At 38.7% G+C, this 22,396-nt stretch overlaps 1 protein-coding gene and 2 long non-coding RNA genes across 3 annotated transcripts in view; 2 read left to right on the forward strand and 1 right to left on the reverse strand.

Moving 5' to 3' along the window:
* LOC310734376 overlaps positions 1-22,396 on the forward strand; it is a 159,544-nt gene that overhangs the window by 6,484 nt on the left and 130,664 nt on the right. The gene's annotated exons all lie outside the window — the stretch shown is intronic.
* Positions 1-22,396, reverse strand: part of LOC310734355 (uncharacterized protein) — a 198,600-nt gene that overhangs the window by 1,595 nt on the left and 174,609 nt on the right. Inside the window, exons 33-34 of the mRNA XM_083556263.1 lie at positions 587-679; positions 312-407 (exon numbers count right to left, since the gene is read on the reverse strand). Coding sequence (XP_083412389.1) covers positions 312-407; positions 587-679 — 189 coding nt within the window. The remainder of the gene's footprint in view (positions 1-311; positions 408-586; positions 680-22,396) is intronic.
* Positions 1,527-3,689, forward strand: LOC310734377. Its single transcript, XR_014536029.1, has 2 exons — positions 1,527-2,841; positions 3,023-3,689. It is a non-coding gene; the product is annotated as an uncharacterized lncRNA (long non-coding RNA).

Here is a 22,396-nt window from a genome sequence, read left to right on the forward strand (position 1 = left end):
CAGCATGCTGCACCCAGCGCTTCACATTGACCTACATCACTTCACCAAATTATAGGTCAATATATGATATTGCATTTTTAAAGAACACATTAAATACATTGCTTTAAAGAACACAAAATTATTTTTTATAAGCTTAAAAATTTTGACATTACTGATAATAAAAACATAATTTTTTTCCAGCATGGATTTTGTAACAATAATTAAATAACTATTTTTTTTCTGTTACTAAAGCAACAATAAAATGACAAAAGGAAAACAGACCTGCTCAACATCAGATCATATTTTGTGTCATGTCTGGAGATTATACTTACAGTAAACAGATATCTGTACAGCGAACAAGAACACGGCAAAGACGCATTCAGTTGGTATTACTATAAGTCGCAGATCCACTGTACGCTGACCAGTTCCTGTTTATAATAAATAAAAGAAATTGTAGCACCATAAATTATTTCATTATAATAACATTTTTGTAATTATAATAATTTGTCAGTAATTTCACTCTAACATTTAAACAGTGATGAATTTAGTTTTATTATTATTATTATTATTTTTATTATTATTATTTTTATTAATATTACAGACTCACGTGCTTTTAGGATCAGCTCCACTAATAATGCGGCAGCGTTCACAAAAACAACCAGCACTGAACCAATCAGGAACACAACCACACTCCATACAGCTGTAATACAGAGACATGATGAATAGTGATATTAGTTTATATCAGTGATCCTTTCAGCATCACATTCACACTTATGCACATGGACACCAAATTTCCAGCTCCGTAAACCATTTTAATACGCCTCATTATCATTATATATTATATCTGCCTACCTTCTGATAAATATCTTTAAGAATGATATATGATATTAGTTCAGACGATGTGATGAATAATGATGCAAATGAAAGCTACATTTTTACATGCAGGGTAAAAATCTGTTCAGACCATAAACAACTCTACAGCATTTTCTGCACCATTACAGGCACTGATGTGACAGAATTGATATTAGACAATACGTGTATAGTGTGGACCAACAGTTTCAAATCACATTGAAGGTCTGGGATGTTTGAACATTGGAAATAAAAGTATTAGAGGGATACCAAACTACCTAAACATGTGAATGAACACAATTTCTGCAGTTGTAAATGTCTGAGAGGCAGAAGAAAGTTCAGTTCAGTCAACGCTCACCATGATCACAGATTTTGCTTTGCAGTGGGGAAATTAGTGATGAAGGCAATGGCTTTCTGCAACCAGTGAATTCTATTTTCTAAGCGAGTTTTACAGTGAGGATCACTCTGTTTCTGGTGTCGTAGTTTCAGCCGATTTGTGTTTTCTTGAAATAAAGGTCAAATAGGAGTAGGGATGTACTGGAAAAATAACAGTGTATATATTATATTTTAAACGGTACAATGTCATAATTTTGCTGAATTCAGTATTTCAAACGCTGCTGTTCTAAAATTTACCTGTAGATGGCAGTGCTTCCCAAATTGCTGCGAAACTTAATTTTTTTTTTCTTTCTTCCAAGTTTTTTTTTTACATTTTAAAACATTTGATTTGCACTGAAAAGTTAAGATTTTTATATATTTTCATTGTATTACTTCATTTATATAATTTTTTTTTCCAACCTCAAAATGTAACCTATGTTCCCTGTAGGTTTCCTGTTACATTTTGATACCAAGGTATTAAGATATGAATCTTTTATTATTATTATTATTATTATTATTATTATTTTAATAAAATTTTTTCATTCCGCTTATCTTTTGAGGCTGGTTTTTTGTCAATTATGGTATCAAGTTAGTATCGATACCGAGGTATTACATTCTGGTATCGTACCAAAACCAAAATATTGGTATCGAGCCGTCCCTACATAGAAGCTAATGGTCACCTTTGACCGTCAGAGGTCACTAAGAGTAACATCGTAAATAAATTAACGAAGGCAATGTCCGCTGCCATAGTATGCCCTGGGTTCATCCAAATGAGGCATGGCAACGGTATATTGTTATATAAGGTATACCTTATACCAGGCAATGTAGCTGAACTTCTGGATGTGAGTGCTTCAGAACAATGTGGGGATTTATAGATTATTGGAGTAATGTTAAGGGCAAGGCTGGCCTGTTAGGGCAGGACATTATCCATCTCACTCGGAAAGGTTCTCTCATTTCTTGTAGCATATGTCATAGTCTCAGATCAGGACTAGTTAACTAGTGACTATCCAGAGCCAAACAGGCTAAACTGAACATCTGCTCACTGCACAGAGTCGCCACTCAGTCCATTATATTGAAACTTTCCGTTTCCTGAGCGAAACCAACATGTAGATATTCCTAAAATTGCTTTAGTAACTTAATTAACATTAAATGATATAATACTGAACACACAACAAGCACCTCTGTTTTAAAGATACGACTGTTTATAAAGTCAATTATTTTCTATCAGGAGTTCAGTGTACAGTGTTTAACAGAAACGTGGATTTCCAAACCAAATCAAACAAATATCTAGCATGTAATGAAGCAAGTCCTTCTAGATATAGTTTTATACACCAGCTCCATATAAATACCAGAGGAGGAGGTGTCACAGTTATAAATAAACATTTAAGCGTCACATGAAAAACTAAACACAAATGTAACACTTTTTACTTCACACCAACATACTGTAACATGTGTAGCTTCCAAAAACAAGTTTACTCAGTCAATTCCATTAAATACAGACTCACAGGACACCAGTCTGATTTTCTTGTAGGATTTGCAGATTTCATCTCAAACCCAGCTACTTCTTTATACAAAGCATTAATTATCTGTGATTTTAATATTAATTTGGATCATCAGAAAAATCCTTTAAGAACAGCAGTTGTCAAGTCAAGTCAAGTTTATTTGTATAGCGCTTTTCACAACAGACATTGTCTCAAAGCAGCTTTACAGAAAACAACAGTGAAGGTGAATGGTGTGCGTTTGTCCCTGATGAGCAGCCGTGGCGACAGTGGCAAGGAAAAACTCCCTTAGATGACAGTTGTGTCCATTCTAGATTCAGTGGGAATAAATCAGAATGTTATAGGACTCACTCATACTGTTGCCACACTCTTGATTACATAAACATTTGGATTAAATATAAAAAAAATAGTCATAATTCCACATGCTGAAGTTATTTCAGATAATTAATGCATCATCTTTAAATTCTGCCTCAGTCACAGCATACGTACATTCAGTTCAGTTTTATCAATGATTCTATTCATTTTTATTTGTACAGCACTTTTAACAACGGACACGTCTCAAAGCAGCTTTATAAAGATAAAGAGGTATGAAGTTGCACAGATTAAATTTTTTTTTTATTAAGTTATTAAAAATGTTTACTGCCTTTAAATTTTGTTCCTTATAATTGTACATTTGTGCCTAATGAGTGAACCAGTGGTGACTGTGGTAAAGTAAAAACTCCCTGAGATGGCATGAGGAAGGAACCTTGAGAGGAACCAGACTCAAAAGGAAACCCATCCTCATCTGGGTTACACTGAATGTCGTTTTATTACAGTTCCTTTAGAGGTCAATGATCTCCTGGGGTTATCAACATTGATTGGATCACTGTCCGATCCCACAGAACTTGACTGTTACTGCAGCTCTTCACACCATTGATCACAATCTCCTCCTTGCCTGCTTGCAAACTATCACCTTCCTGAATAAAGCCAGTGGTGTTGTGAATCAATCATCTGCCTCCCATTCCTTCCCTTTTCTAACAAGCTTTCCACAATCATTTATAATCAAAATACTGCAGATTGTATTCCTTTTAAACCTCAGCAAAAGGATCAGGATAAATTCTAATGAGTAATTAAGAAGTAATAAATACCTGATGTCTGATTTAGAGTTGAAAGCAATGAAATATTCATCACACTTGAGATGAAGAGGAACACAGTCACACAGATCAGTGCAGCTCGTTCTATGATATGAGAAAAACACAAACATTATTAAGAGTGATCATGACACATAACATGGATTATAAAGTACAAATATTTCAGTAAAAAACTGCAACACAAGATCATGTTTTTGTACAGGGTGATTTAGAACTTTTTCCTTTTTGCTTCCTGATTAAATGTTTAGTGTTGAAATAAAACAATTAGCCTTTTTTTTTTTTTATAAATGAAACAATGTAAAAGAATCATTCAGTCAAAAATCATCTTCACTATGAAAAATTAAACAGGACTGGTTCTTACCTTCCACATTCACTGCATTATAAAGAGTGAAGGTAAAAAATGGTACTAATAGAAACTCCAAAACCTTCACAATAAATAATACTGTAACACATGCAAAAAGAATTATTACACATTTTACTGGAGTTATTGTATATGCTGTACACTCTGTAACAGAACCTACTATACATCATTTATTACATCAAAACCTTTAACCCCAATTCCAAACATGCTGAGCAACTGTGTAAAATGTAAACTTAATCATTTAAAAATCTCACTAACCCATATTTTATTCACAATAGTAAACAAATGTTTCACCTGAGGAAATAAACCATTTTCATTAAAAAAAAAAAAAAAAGGTCATTTTGAGTTTGGTGACTGCAACCAGAAAAATTTGGACGGGGCAACATGAGGCTATAAAAACAGATCTGACTAAAAGTTGAAAAGCTGCATCTATGATGGTATGGAGGTCTGTTAGTGTCTAAAATGAAAGCTTGCACATTGCTGAAAGTTATATTGAGATTTAGCAACATATGCTCTCATCAATGTGATTTCTTTTTAAAATTAAATTAAAAATTAAGGAATGTTTATTTCCCTTAAAACTATTAGTTCTTCACATATGTTCTATTGTTAATAAATTGTTTTTCTAATCAGGTCATTCAGCATTTCTTATTATAGTTATTGTTGCTTGAACAGCATAATAGTCTTGCAGATTTATTATTGCAGATTTTCTTCCTTTTCTTCTTAAAATAATGTTTTCCAGTTTTTGTGCCAGTATCACAAAACATCCATCAAAATGTGCAGCCTGTTCATGTGAATTGTACAATGATAATGAATGGGGAGGAGAATACGGGTGTCAGAGCAGAAAAGAATTGTCCTCTAGCGTCTGACATGACGTATAACATCCACATGCAGCTGGTAAACCCTGCGCTCAGGAATGCACCATAAAACTGGGAAAACAACATTCCATTAAAATGCCTATATAACATTCACGCTTGTTTAGAGTGAGCAGTAGGCTGCATCCATACTCCAAAAATTCTCTGATGGGAATTGTGGGTAATAGGTGATGATCCTGCTCCATAGAAAACAACGGGGAATCTCGAACATTCCGTCATTTAGAAACAAACACGGCTTAAAGTGTGTGAAGGTCAAGAGACAAACTGAGGTGTGACATATCAAAACTCTCAGCATCACTAAACATAAAAATAGACATGTGACATGTCAAAACACAAGAGTGGGTGATTCCTGACTGAAGTAAACACTTCTGCTGATCAATTTTGCACCATAAAACACCACCCATTTTCTTCAGGAAATTTAAATTCTAGTTTAATAATATTTTGACTGCATTTTATATTAATGGCTGATTTATGCTGCTACCCATAACAAGATATTGCTGTTACTCAATAATCACTTAATTCATAGATTAATGTTACTCTGATTCTGACATTCACATGACAATTAGAGAAAACATGAACTTTCCCTTTTACTTTATGAATAAAATGAAGGTATTTTATGGTCTGATGTAACTGATATATACTGAGTGAGACGTGTTCATAAACAACAAGAAATCTGTACTTACCTCTCGGTGCATTTTTTTTTTTCTGTAGTAAAACCCTAAAGCAGAATAAGTGAATTAAACTCAGTTGTAGCGAGTCTGTACCAGTAAAAACAAAACCCAAACACAATAATACCCCAGTTCTCTAAAACGTATTAATACTCCTCATTACTGATGAACTTCTAATCTCTATAGATTATACAACTACTGAATTAATAGATGCAGACGGTGCAATAAACATTCATGATGCAAATTCAATAAATGTGTACAGTGTCTGTGAAAAGTGTGGAAACACAGAGTGTGTTATGGTTTTTAATAAACACGTGCATGTTCCTTTCTGTTTATATAAAAAAAAAAAACTGAAATGATGTGAAGATTTATTTTGGCCAAACAAATATATAAATGTCATGATGTTTCACTTTATTTTCTTTTTTTAAAAATCCTCCCTCAGCATGAAGAACATCTTCACACACTCTCAGCATCCGGACAATTCGTTTCTCCAAACATTCAGCTGAAATACTTTGCTGTGAGGTTTTGTAAAACTTGTCACGTTTCTTCTTCACTAGTTGGAGGTTTCTTTCTTTCTTGTGATGCAGTTCATCCCAGAGCAGTTCAGTAGGATTGAGGTGCAGTGACTGGGCAGGTCATGATAGATATCACTCCAGACGTCTGTTTACTCTCTAAATAACACTTACAGAATTCAGACGTGTGCTTCGGCTCATCATCTTGTACGGTGAAGTATAAGAACATGGAAACATGGGAGACATGTTGGTTCAGGATTCCTTTTACTTTCCGGAATCTTCCCTGCTCCAAAACAACCCCAATCCATTAAACTTCCACCTCCATGTGTGAGTTTGGGGGTGAGGGAGTCTGATCACATCTTCTCTCCTGTTCTTCATCTCACACAAGTTCTTCTGGTAGAGACACATTTGGACTCAAATCCACTTTCTTCCACTCATTTACTGTCCAATTTTGTGTGTTTTTGCCTTTTACTGAGTTTGAAATGGGACAATTTTTCTCTTCCAAAACTCCAGCAACTGGTCTGCTCAGTTCCCAGATGTAAACAGATTGTTGTTAAAAGAAGATATGATGCTACACAGTGGGAAACGTTGCCCAGTCCCAACTTTTTCAAGACGTGTTGCAATTATTAAATTAAAAATCAAGGAAGTTTTTTTTCCCTTAAAATGATAAATTTTGACACATGCTTGCATTAAGTGAATAAATTGTCTCTCTCTTCATGTCATTCAGCATTTCTTATTATAGTTATTGTTGCTTGAACAGCATATTAGTCTTGCACATTTATTATTGCAGATTTTCTTCCTTTTCTTCTTAAAATAATGTTTTCCAGTTTTTGTGCCAGTATCACAAAACATCCATCAAAATGTGCAGCCTGTTCATGTGAATTGTACAATGATAATGAATGGGGATGAGAATACGAGTGTCAGAGCAGAAAAGAATTGTCCTCTAGCGTCTGACATGACGTATAACATCCACATGCAGCTGGTAAACCCTGCGCTCAGGAATGCACCATAAAACTGGGAAAACAACATTCCATTAAAATGCCTATATAACATTCACGCTTGTCTAGAGTGAGCAGTAGGCTGCATCCATACTCCAAAAATTCTCTGATGGGAATTGTGGGTAATAGGTGATGATCCTGCTCCATAGAAAATAACGGGGAATCTCGAACATTCCGTCATTTAGAAACAAACACGGCTTAAAGTGTGTGAAGGTCAAGAGACAAACTGAGGTGTGACATATCAAAACTTTCAGCATCACTAAACATAAAAATAGACATGTGACATGTCAAAACACAAGAGTGGGTGATTCCTGACTGAAGTAAACACTTCTGCTGATCAATTTTGCACCATAAAACACCACCCATTTTCTTCAGGAAATTTTAATTCTAGTTTAATAATATTTTGACTGCATTTTATATTAATGCCTAATTTATGCTGCTACCCATAACAAGATATTGCTGTTACTCAATAATCACTTAATTAATAGATTAATGTTACTCTGATTCTGACATTCACATGACAATTAGAGTAAACACGAACTTTCCCTTTTACTTTATGAATAAAATGAAGGTATTTTATGGTCTGATGTAACTGATATATACTGAGTGAGACGTGTTCATAAACAACAAGAAATCTGTACTTACCTCTCGGTGCATTTTTTTTTTTCTGTAGTAAAACCCTAAAGCAGAATAAGTGAATTAAACTCAGTTGTAGCGAGTCTGTACCAGTAGAAACTAAACCCAAACACAATAATACCCCAGTTCTCTAAAACGTATTAATACTCCTCATTACTGATGAACTTCTAATCTCTTTCTGTTTATATAAAAAAAAAAATGAAATGATGTGAAGATTTATTTTGGCCAACAAATATATAAATGTCCTGATGTTCCACTTTATTTTCTTTTTTTTAAAAATCCTCCCTCAGCATGAAGAACATCTTCACACACTCTCAGCATCCGGACAATTCGTTTTTCCAAACATTCAGCTGAAATACTTTGCTGTGAGGTTTTGTAAAACTTGCCACGTTTCTTCTTCACTAGTTGGAGGTTTCTTTCTTTCTTGTGATGCAGTTCATCCCAGAGCAGTTCAGTAGGATTGAGGTGCAGTGACTGGGCAGGTCATGATAGATATCACTCCAGACGTCTGTTTACTCTCTAAATAACACTTACAGAATTCAGACGTGCGCTTCGGCTCATCATCTTGTTGTATGGTAAAGTCACCACAGTCCAGACGGAACTGCATGGTGTTGAAGTATGGAATAGGAGCCATGTTGGTTCAGTATTCCGAATTTCCACACTTTTCACTCAAGTGTATATAATTTCCTGTTTTTCTGCCAAACACACAGTTTGTATGTAACATTTTGTGAAATTTGTTTTGAATAAAGATAATGTTCTAAACCCCAGTACCCATGAGGAGTTTCTGTAACTGTGGAAAGTTCAATTAAAAGTTAAAAGTTAAACTCTTACAGCAAAAGACAGTGATAAACAGAATAGTTGTAACTGGTCCCAGTAGAAAATATATCAGCATCCACACTTTCCATCCAGTGCTTATTTTATGCCAAATATTCACAATAATAGCTGGAGAAGACAGAACAATGTTAGAATATTTTACACATTTTAAAATAAAATATTACATTATACAGTATTTTTCGGACTATAAGCCGCTACTAATTTATGAATTTTTCCTGGGTTTCAATATATTGTACTTGACCTATCAAATATGTAATTAACCGGTGGACACGATCTGCAATACAATGAAGACAAAGTGTGTACTGATTAGATCAGTGTTATATAAGTGCATTAATGAGCTCCAATTAGTTCAGAATGCAGCAGTAAAAGTCATTACCAGAACCAGAAAATAACCACATCACCCCCGTTTTATCCACTCCACACTGACTTTCAATAAATTATTATTAAATACTATCACTAAAGTCTAAAGCACTGAATGCTCACAAGTCACATTACCTGATCAAACTTCTGCTCTATTATGATCTGGACCTACATCCATTAAAGTCTAATCAGTCTATTTGTTGTTACCTCAAATAGTAAAGACTACAGCAGAGAGCAGAACTTCCTCTTACAAAGCCTTCTGATTAGTGTTCAGGTCTCAGACACAGTCTCAGAGTTCAGGTGTAGGATAAAAACACCTGAACTTATTTTGTGAAGATTTTTTGTCAGTAGGTGTTTTGTAGGTAAAGGAGCAGATCTGTTGTGATCGTGGTTATAGAGTGCTTTGGTAAACAGGGATGTTCAGATGTTTCCCCACTCACACACTTGGTGTGACCCAGCGTCTTACAGTGCATTCAGAAAGTATTCAGACCACCTTTGTCACGCGGCGTAGATGGAGGCGGAGGCAGAAATAGAAGAAGGTGTCTTTATTAAACAAAACAGGCAGAGCTAAAACAAAACACCCGCAGTGCGGGATAAAACCAGCAAACGGAAGTCCGAAATACAAATGATAAACAAATAATATCCACGGTGCGCAGTGTGGCGCGGAGGCAGAGACGGAGAAGCGCCAGAAGTCCGAGGCGCGCCGGGAAACTCACACGCCGACGTGGAGAGAACAGGGAATCCGGAAGGAGAAGAAGCGTAGCGGGGGAAGCATACGCGGAGCAGCGAGCTATCAGGAACCTGCACAGACAAACAGCAGACTACACACAGGTACATACAATAACCGACCGTTCGTGAAGGTCAGCGTGGGGTTTATATGAGTGGCGTAAGGGGAAACGGAGATGAATCTCAGCTGCTCCTCGTGAAGCCTGATTGCGAGCAGCTGCATGCGGGCGGGGCGCACGAGAACAGGAGCACGGTGCGTCAGGGAATCCCCGGGAAAGACAGCCTCCGAAGGGGGCGTGGCAGGGGGATTCCTGACACCCTTCACTTTTACAATGTTGCAGCCCGATTCTACAATCATTCAAATAGAAAAAAACCCATAATGACAAAAGTGATAACAGAATTATAGAAATGACTGTAAAACTTTTTATTAAAAGAAAAACACTGAAATATTTCATGTACGTTAGTATACAGAACAGAATTATAAACAAAATACTTTTGTTTTTGCCTCCATTTTTCCTGAGCTGAACTCAAAGATCTAAGACTTTTTCTATGTACACAATTTCTCAATGTTCACTATTTCTCTCAAATATTGTTCTCAAATCTGTCCAAACCTGTGTTAGTGAGCACTAGATACTGACTGGTTTTCGGACCCCCCCCGGACCCCCAATACAGTAAAACTGCACATTTTATAGTGGCCTTTTATTGTAGCAGCCTAAAGCACAACTGTGCAGTAATCATGCTGTCTAATTAGTATCTTGATCTGCCACACCTGTGAGGTGGATGATTCCCTGGATAAAGGAGAAGAGCTTACTAACACAGATTTATACAGATTAGTGAACAATATTTGAGAGAAATAGGGCTTTTGTGTACATAAAAAATGTCTTAGACCTTTTGTTCAGCTCATGAAAAATGGGGGCAAAAACAAAAGTGCTGCATTTATAATTTTGTTCAGAATATTTGGATCATAAGTATTTACTCAGTACTTAGTTCAAGCTTCTCTGGCAACAATTAAAGCCTTTGAGTCTTTTTGGGTTTCATGCACCACCTTTACACACTTGGATTGGGGGATTTTCTGCTATTCTTCAGGGCAAATCCTTTCAAGCTGGTGCAGATTGGATGGGGAACGTTGATGGACAGCAGGCACTTTAGGTCTCTACAGAGATGTTCAATATGGTTCAGGTCAGGGCTCTGGCTGGGCCACTTAAGAACATTTACAGAGTCATCGCTAAGCCACTCCTGTGTTCTCTTGGCTGTGTTTAGGAATGTTGTCATGTAGGAATGTAAACCTTTGGCCCAGTTTGAGGTCCTGAGTGCTGTGGAACAGGTTTTTATTGAAGATCTCTGTAATTTACTCCAGTCAGCTTTACCTCAACTCTAAACACTTGCCAAGTTCCTGCTGCAGAAAAACACAGCATGATGCTAACACCATCATTCTTCACTTTTGGGATGGTTTTGGGCAGGTGATGAACAGTTTCCTCCAGACATACCGTTTGGAATTAAAGGCAGTTCAATCAAAACAGTTGAATCTTGTATTATTCAGAACAGTGAATGTTGTTCCTCACAGACTGAGAGTCCTTTAGGTGTCTGTTATCTCCAAGAGGGCTTCTATGAGTTTTGTGTTAGGAAGAGGCTTACATCTAGCCACTCTGTGATGCTTGTCCTTCTAGAACTTTGTATCATCTCCACACGGGATCTCCAGAGCTCAGTCACTATTAGAGTGACCATCAGATTCTCTGTCACTTCTCCTACTAAGGCCCTTCTCCCTCGATTGCTCAGTTTGGTCAGGCGACCAGCTCTTGGAAATATCCTGGTTGTGCGACTTCTTCCATTTGAGGATTATGGAGGCCACTGTGCTCTTGGGAATCTTCAATGCAGCATAATTTTTTCACAGATCTGCCCTTACACACACCTGTCTCTGAGATCTGCAGCAGTTCCTTTGACATCATGGCTTGGTTTCTGCTCAGATCTGCATTGTTAGCTGTGAGGTCTATAGTGAGATGTCTGTCTTTTCAAATCATCATCATCATCATCTTCTCCCGCTTATCCGAGGCCGGGTCGCGGGGGCAGCAGTCTAAGCAGAGATGCCCAGACTTCCATCTCCCTAGACACTTCTTCCAGCACTTCCGGGGGGACACCGAGGCGTTCCCAGGCCAGCCGGGAGACATAGTCTCTCCAGCGTGTCCTAGGTCTTCCCCGGGGTCTCCTCCCAGTGGGACGCGCCCGGAACACCTTCCCAGGGAGGAGTCCAGAAGGCATCCGGAACAGATGCCCGAGCCACCTCAGCTGACCCCTCTCGATGTGGAGGAGCAGCGGCTCTACTCTGAGCTCTTTCCGAGTGACCGAGCTTCTCACCCTATCTCTAAGGGATCGCCCAGCCACCCTGCGGAGAAAGCACATTTCGACCGCCTGTATCCGTGATCTTGTCCTTTCGGTCATGACCCAGAGCTCATGACCATAGGTGAGAGTAGGAACGTAGATTGACCGGTAAATCGAGAGTTTCGCCTTGCGGCTCAGCTCTTTCTTCACCACGACAGACCGGTACATCGACCGTATTACTGCAGAAGGTGCACTGATCCGTCTGTCAATCTCCCGTTCCACCCTTCCCTCACTCGTGAACAAAACCCCAAGATACTTGAACTCCTCCACTTGCGGCAGGAGCTCTCCACCAACCTGAAGTGGGCAAGCCACCCTTTTCTGACTGAAGACCATGGCCTCGGATTTGGAGTTCGCCGGCAATGCGAACCAAGCTCCTGCTTCGGTTGTACAGGGACCGGACAGCCCTTAGTAACCCTACCTCGGTGACTTCAGCTTGGGTGATGGACGAGTCCACCTCTGAGCCCTCAGCCTTTGCTTCCTCAATGGAAGATGTGACGACGGCTTCCCCCGCTACGCGGGATTGAGGAGATCCTCGAAGTATTCCTTCCACCGTCCAACGACATCCCCAGTTGAGGTCAACAGCTCCCCACCTCCACTGTAAACAGCATTGGTAGGGAACTGCTTCCCTCTCCTGAGGTGCCGGACGGTTTGCCAGAATCTCTTTGAGGCCAGCCGATAGTCCTTCTCCATAGCCTCACCGAACTCCTCCCAGGCCCGAGTTTTTGCCTCCACAACCACCCGGGCTGCAGTTCGCCTTGGCCTGCTGGTACCCGTCAGCCACTCGGACTCAATATCTCCGGCCTCCCTCGGGATCCGGTCAAAGCTCCGCCGGAGGTGGGAGCTGAAGATCTCTCTGACAGGAGACTCGGCCAAACGTTCCCAGAAGACCCTCACAGTACGCTTGGGTCTGCCGAGTCTGTCCAGCTTCCTCCCCAAACATCGGATCCAACTCACCACCAGGTGGTGATCAGTTGACAGCTCCGCACAATCTCAGGCTCCTTCCCCGCCAGCGAGGTGACATTCCACGTCACTAGAGCTAGCTTCCTTGTCCAGGGATCGGGTTGTTGAGGCCCCCTCCTGCAGGTGGTGAGCCCACGGGAAGGCGGCCCCACGTCGCTCCTTCAGGCTGAGCCCGGCCGGACCCCGTGGGGGAAGGCCCGGCCACCAGGCGCCAGGCTCCAGGGTGGGGCCCCGGCTGCGCCATACCGGGCGACGTCACGGTCCTTGATCTGTTTTTTCTCATAAGGGTTTTTGAACCGCTCTTGGTCTGACCTGTCGCCTAGGACCTGTTTGCCTTGGGAGACCCTACCAGGGGCATATAGCCCCGGACAACATAGCTCCTAATTAACATTTCCACAGGTGGTCTCTAATCAAGGTATAAAAACATCTCAGCAACGATCACGAGAAATAGGAAACACCTAGAGCTCATTTTCAGTTGTTGCAGAGGGTCTGAGTATTAATGTGCATGTTACATTTCAGTTTTTTTTATAAAATAAAATACAGACATTTCTAGATTTGTTTTTACAGATTATCTTTAACTTTTATTTAACAATGAGGATACTTATCTTTATTTCCCTCTTCCTGTCATCCATTTCTCTCTCTCTCTCTCTCTCTCTCTCTCTCTCTCTCTTCTAGCTGGACCTGCCTTATTCATCCTGATGTCCCATCTCTGAATGGAGTCTCTTCATTTGCAGCTACTTGGTGTAGATGAGGATGGTTCCATCTCAGGGAGTTTTAATATGGACTAATTGATGACTCTAAAATGTATCTATTTCTGTATAAATACTGAATAATATCTATTTCTGTAAAGCTGCTTTGGAACAGTGTCCATTGTTCAAAAACATTATACAAATAAAATTGATGTGAATTGAATTGTAATAAAATTATCAATGTATAACCAACATCCTTACAGAAGACATTATATATTTATTAAAGATTTTCTGAACAGTTGAAAAGCATGAAACACAGCACTTTGTTTTTAGATGCAAATTTTTTTTTTTACTGTGGATGAATAGTTTATATCCTAGTGTACATTTATATATCTGTAAATACATTGTTCATTATTCAGAGATAACCTGGGTGCTGTTGTCTGTATGTCTGTCTTTCTATCAATCTGTCTGTCTGTCTGAAACAAATAATACTTGCAACCTACCTTGAAATGTTCGAAATGATGACAAAGCAATCCAAAATAACAAACAGATCCTAACAAAATTAAGTGCTGAACAAGTTGCTGCTTCTGTAAAAAGCCCTGGAAGAAAGATGAGATCATTTATTAATTGATATATCAAAGTCAATAAAGAAACTGTTGAAAGAAATTAACCAACAGCCCACTAAGTTTAAAAAGACGCATCAGAACCGATCTATAATTACAATTACTGTCAATTATTATTAATGCAGTTCTGTTATACATTTATCCTTTTAGTGTCACCACTTTAGCAGCACAACAGTGTGTTCAGTTTTATAATACTAATAGAGATGAGAGAAAATGACAAATAGAGTGTCATGTGCATAAAATGCACAGTGGCAGAAGCGAATGCAAATACAGATAATATTTATTTATTAAAAAGACAAGCAGAACAGAAAAGCAGGCAAAAATTATAAACGTATGCAATCGACCACCAAAAATAAACTAAACAATAAGAAACGAGTAAACAAAACAAGATAACATACTGTAAGAGAAACGGCCCAGTAATCTGCAGTGATCTGGATGATTTACGTTGTAAAGTGCACATCGACACAAAAGGGTCAGAGATATAAAACAAATCACAAAAGGTGCAAAAAGCCACATGTAAACACAGAAAGTCAGCTCTCTTTTGCAATGCGAGGCAGCATGGGCTATGTAATGTCACAAAGTGCTCAAGGGGGAATCTCCCCAATGCACTGCTCCTCGAGTGGCTATAACAAGGTTCCTCTCCGGTGGTCCGTCCCATTTGGGCAAATGTCTAAACTACAACCTGGATCTGGAAGCGAGCATTGTCTTTGATGATTGTGGCAGACATTTTTCTGAATCAATGAATAATATGAGAATTACAGTTATAAAGAGTGAAACTGTAAAAAACAATACTTACCCTCAGTAAAACCCCAAAGAATGAAGCCAATGAACAAAGTGATATTCAGACAAAGGACAAGTGCAGACTGTACAGCCAGGTGTCCATCTACAAGGAAATGATGTACAAGGTACAGATTTTTATGAAGTTGACTTTAATAAGTGAAATGAAACCTAAAATGTTTTTGAAGTGATAGAAAAAAGCCCAGACTCACCTTTCTTTTTTAAAGATGTATAAGAGAGGTTTCCTAGGATAACTGATCCAATTACAAACCCAATTATACACAACACAATTATCCCAATATGCATAGAGGAAAAACCTGCATGGGACAAACACCAGAGTTATTAAACCACTACAAGACTGTAATATATAAGAGTAGTGAATGCTCTACAACATCTTTACCTGTTTACTGTCCATAAAAACAACTTACCGAGCTGCTGCACCTCCACTGTTGTGTTATCTGATAATGTCCCAGAAAATGCTGAACAGATGTACAGTCCTTTGTCCTCAGTTCTGACATCCTTCAGTCTCATTGAGAAGTTTCCTTTGTTTCTGTCTTCAGCGCTGAAGAATTCTACTCTGTCCTTAAATCTCTCATGTGTTGATTCTGTCAGAATGTCACCCTCCTGATAGAGCAGCACTAAGAGATCTTCATCCTGTTTCTTCCATGAAACCTCTTCTATCTTTTCTGAGGGTATATGTGAGTCTACAGAGCAGTTCAGTGTGATTTCTTCACCCGCATACGCAGATATAACGTGGGCTCCAGACACAATCAAGCGCTCTGAAATTATTTTTTTTATAATTTTAGTTTTAGTTTTTTACAGTATTTTACTTGAATCAAGTAAAAATATACCCACCAATCTCAATTATTTCAATCAAAGTTTCATCAGAGTCCTGGTTTGTTTGAACGACACACTTATAAACTCCTGCATCTTCCGGAGTCAAATTTGTAAGCAGTAGAGAGAAGTTTCCATGAGCAACCTCCTCAGAGAAGAAATGAGCTCTTTCATGATAACGCCGGTTCTGAGACTCTGGTCGACTTTCTCCATTCTGCCACAAGTGCACTAGAGATCCAGAGTCATTTCTTTTCCACTCCACTTCCAGTTCTTCCATTGGTAGAGGAGTTTCTACAAAACAGGGCAACATCACTGAGTCTCCCAGCTGAACAGTGAGAGGATCAGATGGACCCTGGACATGGAAACCTAAAGAAAATAAAAATAATGTTAAAATAATGTGGACCTGATGTGTGAAATGCCATTCAATCATCATGTCTCAAGTTTCTACATTTCTATATCTTCTCTTTCTCCTGCTCCTCACCTTTTCCCAGTGTCCCTTCTATCTATTTAATCTCTGATTCCCAAATTCCTCTGTCTCTACACATGTGGAACCAGTCAATTCTTTACTCCAGACATTCAGCTGAAATACTTTGCTGTGCTTCTTGAAAAACCTGCTGTAGATGTTCATCACTAGTTGCAAATTTCTTTCTTGTGATGCAGTTCATCCCAGAGCAGTTCGACAGGATTTAGGTGCGGTGACTGAGCAGGTCATCCCATGATAGATATCACTCAAGCCAAATCTCTGCTTACACACACTTACAGAGCTCAGATGTACGCTTAGACTCATCGTCTTGTTATATGGTGAAGTTGCTTTTAATGAGCCTCAGTCCAGGCAGAATTGCATGGTGTTGAAGTATAGAATGAAAGCTGTGTTGGATCAGGATTCTTTTACCCAGTGTCAGGATCTGGGAGAATTCTGAGAGAAAACTCTCTGTCCCCTAGACCCTAACAGTCCCTAATGTTTTCCACCTGGTCCTTTTTAGTTTCCAAGTATTTAACCTTGACCTTTTCCAAGTTTGTATTTAGAGTTTCCCTGCTCCAAAACAACCGTAAACCATTAAACTTCCACCTCCATGTGTGACTGTGAGGGTGATGGAGTCTGATCACATCTTCTCTCCTGCTCGCCGTCTTACACAAGTAAGTTCTTCTGTTACATTTGGACTCCACAGAACTTTCACCAAATCATTCACTGTCCAGTTCTTGTGTTTTTTTACTTCTACTGAATGTGTTGTATACAAACAAAAGGAATTAAAAGCAATAAAAGCATATCTGTTACATAATGTGTATTTACTGCATGACAGTTGTTTTTTATATATATATATATATACACACACACACACACACACACACACACACACACACACACACACACACACACACACACACAGAGTGAGGGAAATCATTATTTGATCCAATGCTGATTTTAAATAAATAAATTGATTTAAAAAAAAAAAAAAAAAAAAAAAAAAAAGGAAAGAGGGAAATATTGGAAAGACTTCAATTTTCTTTTGGCTTTACAGTCTATTTTTTTCTCCCAAATTACAAAAAATGTGATCCATTTGGAGAGATTGAATTAGTTTTTGTTTGAAGACTGCGATCCCCCTGGTGCCTAGCACAGCTGTATTGTCTGAGTGTTATGTGTGGTGTTTATTGTCTGAGTGTTGTGTGTCTGTTCTTTGTTCTTTGTTCTGTGTAAAGAAGTTGGGTCATGACATCTCTCGCTTACTGCTGAAGAAAATCCCAAATAATAATTCCAAACTCGCCTTTAAACCTTTTAGGAAGAGATATGAAGCATAAAATGGGAATTCTGTTTTTTGAAACCAATGTTTTACCGTTTTCCCTCTGTCCTCATGCTCTCAACTGAGCGACAGCCACATCCGGAAGATTTCTTCTATTATATTACAGAAGTACAATAAAGTACAATATCCATTGTCCGAAGAGAAGAATGTTGGCATTGCTCCAGTTATTGACAATTTATTGTCACAATGTGTTTTGATCGAGACACATTCCTACCTTATAACACACCGATTAATCCAGTTTTTAAGGCAGATAAAAAATGCTGGAGGTTAACACACGATTTACGAGAGATTAATAAATTAGTTATTCCGTTAGCTCCTTTGGTGCCCGATGTAGCTACCATTGTTAACTCTATACCAGTGACTCACAGATTCTTTTACTGTGATTAATCTTTGTTCTGCTTTTTTCACGTAGCTGCTTTTCATGTTTACCTATACGTCAATTCACCTTTATGTGCATGAACGTGGTGGTACGGCTGCGGGGATGGTCCAGGATGCTGAGAAAACGATGCTGTCACATCCTTTGATACTGAACACCTCACATCAGCTAACAGCTATTTTACACAACCTCAACACACAACATATGACAGCACAACGTAGATCTGGTTATAAAACCACACTCTTGAAGACAGAAAACTTCACCATTAAGCCTCTTCTCAGCCGCATTCAGCTTTAGTAGTGCTGCGTGATCTGCTAGACTTTATATATTTAGATGGATTTGACGACACACATGATCTCCTTAAACACATTGAAGAGATCTGGTCTTTTAGACACGGCCCTGGAAGAGGGGGATTGCCTATATGTAGATGTTCATGTTTAAAACCTTCTGGTGTGTATTTATGTGGATATGCGGTTGTAAGATTACCTGATGTAATAGTTGAAGCTAAACCATTACCATACACATCTGCACACAGCTGCAGAGTTGGTGGCACTTACAAGAGCATGTCAGTTGTCTGAAGGTAAAGTAGTGACTATATACACTGATTCTAAGTCTGCTTATGGTGTTGTGCATGATTTTGCTGAAACATGGAAGCAAAGAGACTTTGAAACAGCTGATGGAAAGCCCAAAGCACATTTTAATCTCATAGACGACCTTTTAAAAGCTGTTCAAATGGCTGTCCCTGCCATAGTGAAGGTTAAAGGACATGCCGCAGGAGATTCAGAGGAAATTCAGGGAATCACGTTAGCGGATAAAGTAGCTCAGGAAGCAGCAAAACAACCAGTAGATTTGGACACAAAACACACAAACCCTGAGATCTCGATGATGTCACATATCTCAAATATACCAGATATTGACCTAAAAATACTCCAAAGTCAGCCCACTGAGGAGGACATCAAGTATTGAGCTTCTAAACAATGTAAAGCTAGTGTTGGATTCGTGTTTGACTTGTGCCAAAACTAACGTACATCGACCTGTACAACATACTGCGCTTACTTTTCCTGAAGCTCCTTTCCAACACCTACAAATAGATTTCACACATACTGTATGTCAGGATTTCTTTCCAGTGTGTATAGATACTTGTCTGTTGCCTGCAATAAACCGAAGAACATTTGCTCCATTCTGTGTGCTGTGTGATTCTTCCCTGATATCAGAAAAGACACCACAAGCTCCGTAGATCATATGGAAAACCTCTCCAAGAATGAAGTTTAGTTTGGGCATGATAAAAATCTAACAGATAGTTAGTCATAATTATGAGATCCTTTCTGTGATTTTTTTCTCTTTGTGAATGTAATGTGCTTCAGTACAGAGAGAGAGAGAGAGAGAGAGAGAGAGAGAGAGAGAGAGAGAGAGAGAGAGAGAGAGAGAGAGAGAGATTTCTCTCAGATTTCTCTCAGTATTTCTAGATTTAGTTCTAGAAACTTTCTGAGCATTTTAGTTTCAGTCCAAAGCAGTCTGAACTGAACTACACCCTGTAATGGGGTGTTTTTTTTTTTTTTTTTACAATACATTCCTGTGTTGGATTTAATGATTTATCGATTAGAAATCTATTTTCTTCATGACTTCTTGAAATATTAGTTCAAGTTCCTCAATTATTTAAAATTCTCAATATTTAAAGCTCTTTTTTAAACCCATGAAGATCAGATCATTTATTGTCTTTCAGCTCCATAAAACTAATAACACTAATAAACACAATCATGGTTAACATTACCATTACAGAAGATCACCGACAGCAGCAGATGAAACCAGAGCAGTACAGCAGCCTCCATGTCTGTAACGGGAATACTGTACTTTCACTTTCTACATCACGTGACTAACAACAAATTCTCTATAGTTACAAGTTCACACACAGCCCAGTTTATAGAAACCGTATCTATTCCTCGGGTAGTAAAACCAAGAATTACATAGACAAGATCCAGAAATAATCTTATTGCAGTTAAAACTGAAAAATGCCAGATAAACAAACACAACAAAGTTCTAAAGTTCGGTCTTTTAAACATTAGATCACTTGCACCCAAAGCACTGATTGTAAATAAGATGATCACAGATAATAATCTCTCAGCACTCTGTCTCACTGAGACCTGGATTAAACCAGGTGATTATATGGGTCTAAACGAGTCGACACCGTCAGGATATGTTTATAAGCATGAGCCCCGTCAGACTGGTCGTGGGGGAGGTGTAGGAACCATTTATAGTGCTTCTCTTAATGTTAGTCAGAAATTAGGATTCAGCTTTAAATCATTTGAAGTGCTCGTTCTTAAAGTTGCACTTTCAGACATGCATAGAAAACTCACTCTGGTCACCGTGTACAGACCCCCAGGACCCTACGCTGATTTTCTTCATGAGTTTGCTTGTTTTCTCTCAGACCTCTTGATCAGCTTTGATAAAGTGCTGCTTGTAGGAGATTTTAATATTCATGTAGATGATGAAAACGATGCCCTAGGATTATCATTTGTCGATTTACTAAACTCTTTTGGAGTTAAACAAAACGTCACCAGACCAACCCACCGTTTTAACCACACACTAGACTTAATAATATCCCACGGAGCAGACGTCACTGATATAGATATTTTACCCCAGAGTGATGACATCACAGACCATTATCTCCTACTGTACACACTACCGGTAGAGCAGATTACCCGTGTTTCACCACGGTATCGACTTGGTAGGACTATTATTCCAACCACTAAGGACAGATTCATAAATAACCTGCCTGATTTATCTCAGTTTCACATTAAACCCATAACTGCTGATCATCTTGATGAGATGGCGAACAACATAGACCTTATCCTCACTAGCACTTTAGACACTGTTGCCCCCATCCGGTTAAAAAAGGTTCGAGAACAAGCACCTGCACCTTGGTATAATAGTCATACGCATGCCCTAAAGAGAACAGCACGTAATCTGGAGAGAAAATGGAGGAAAACTAAATTGGAGGTATTTAGAATTGCGTATAAAGACAGTATGCTTAGCTACAGACAGGCGCTAAAAGCTGCTAGAGCTAAACACCTGAGCAAACTCATAGAAAGTAACAAAAACAACCCCAGGTTCCTTTTCAGTACAGTCGCTAAATTAACAACAAATCAGGGATCTGAAAAATGTGTTCCATCACAGTTTAGTAGTGAAGACTTTATGAATTTCTTCACTGAAAAAATAGATAACATTAGAAAAACAATTGTGGCAGTTCAACCTCTGACAGCATCTCCCGACACAATCGTACTTACAACCCCACAACTACACTGTTTTACATGTATAGGACAGGAAGAGCTGTATGATGCTATTATGAAAGCTAAATCAACAACATGTCAGTTAGATCCAATTCCCACTAAACTACTGAAGGAAGTGTTATATACAGCTGGTGAGCCTCTTTTAAATATTATTAACTCCTCACTATCGTTAGGTCATGTCCCTAAATCCCTCAAGTTAGCAGTTATTAAGCCCCTCATTAAAAAACCTAATCTGGATCCAAGCACGCTATCGAATTACAGACCAATTTCAAATCTCCCATTTATGTCTAAGATTTTAGAAAAGATTGTCGCTGCCCAGTTATGTAACCACTTGCAGGAGAACAATATTTTTGAAGAGTTTCAGTCAGGTTTTAGGCCCCATCATAGCACAGAAACTGCTCTAGTTAAAATCACTAACGACCTGTTTTTAGCTTCAGACCAAGGCTACATCTCCCTATTAGTTTTACTAGATCTTAGTGCTGCGTTCGACACTATAGATCATGATCTTCTCCTCGATCGCTTACAGAATTACATCGGTATTCAGGGACAGGCATTAAGCTGGTTTAAATCCTACCTGTCCAATCGTTACCATTTCGTAGATTTAAATGGAGAGCTATCCAGGATAATGCTAGTAAATTATGGCGTGCCACAAGGGTCAGTTCTGGGACCCCTGCTTTTTACAATATACATGCTTCCATTAGGAAATATTATTAGAAGGCATGGAATTAGCTTCCATTGTTATGCTGATGATACCCAGCTATATATTTCATCCAAACCAGGCGATACAGCTCAATTAGCTCGCATAACTGAGTGTGTTGAAGAAATAAGAGATTGGATGACCCATAACTTTCTGCTATTAAATTCTGATAAAACGGA

Source organism: Silurus aristotelis (genome assembly GCF_946808225.1).
Source record: "Silurus aristotelis genome assembly, chromosome: 12".
Taxonomy (NCBI): Eukaryota; Metazoa; Chordata; class Actinopteri; order Siluriformes; family Siluridae; genus Silurus; species Silurus aristotelis.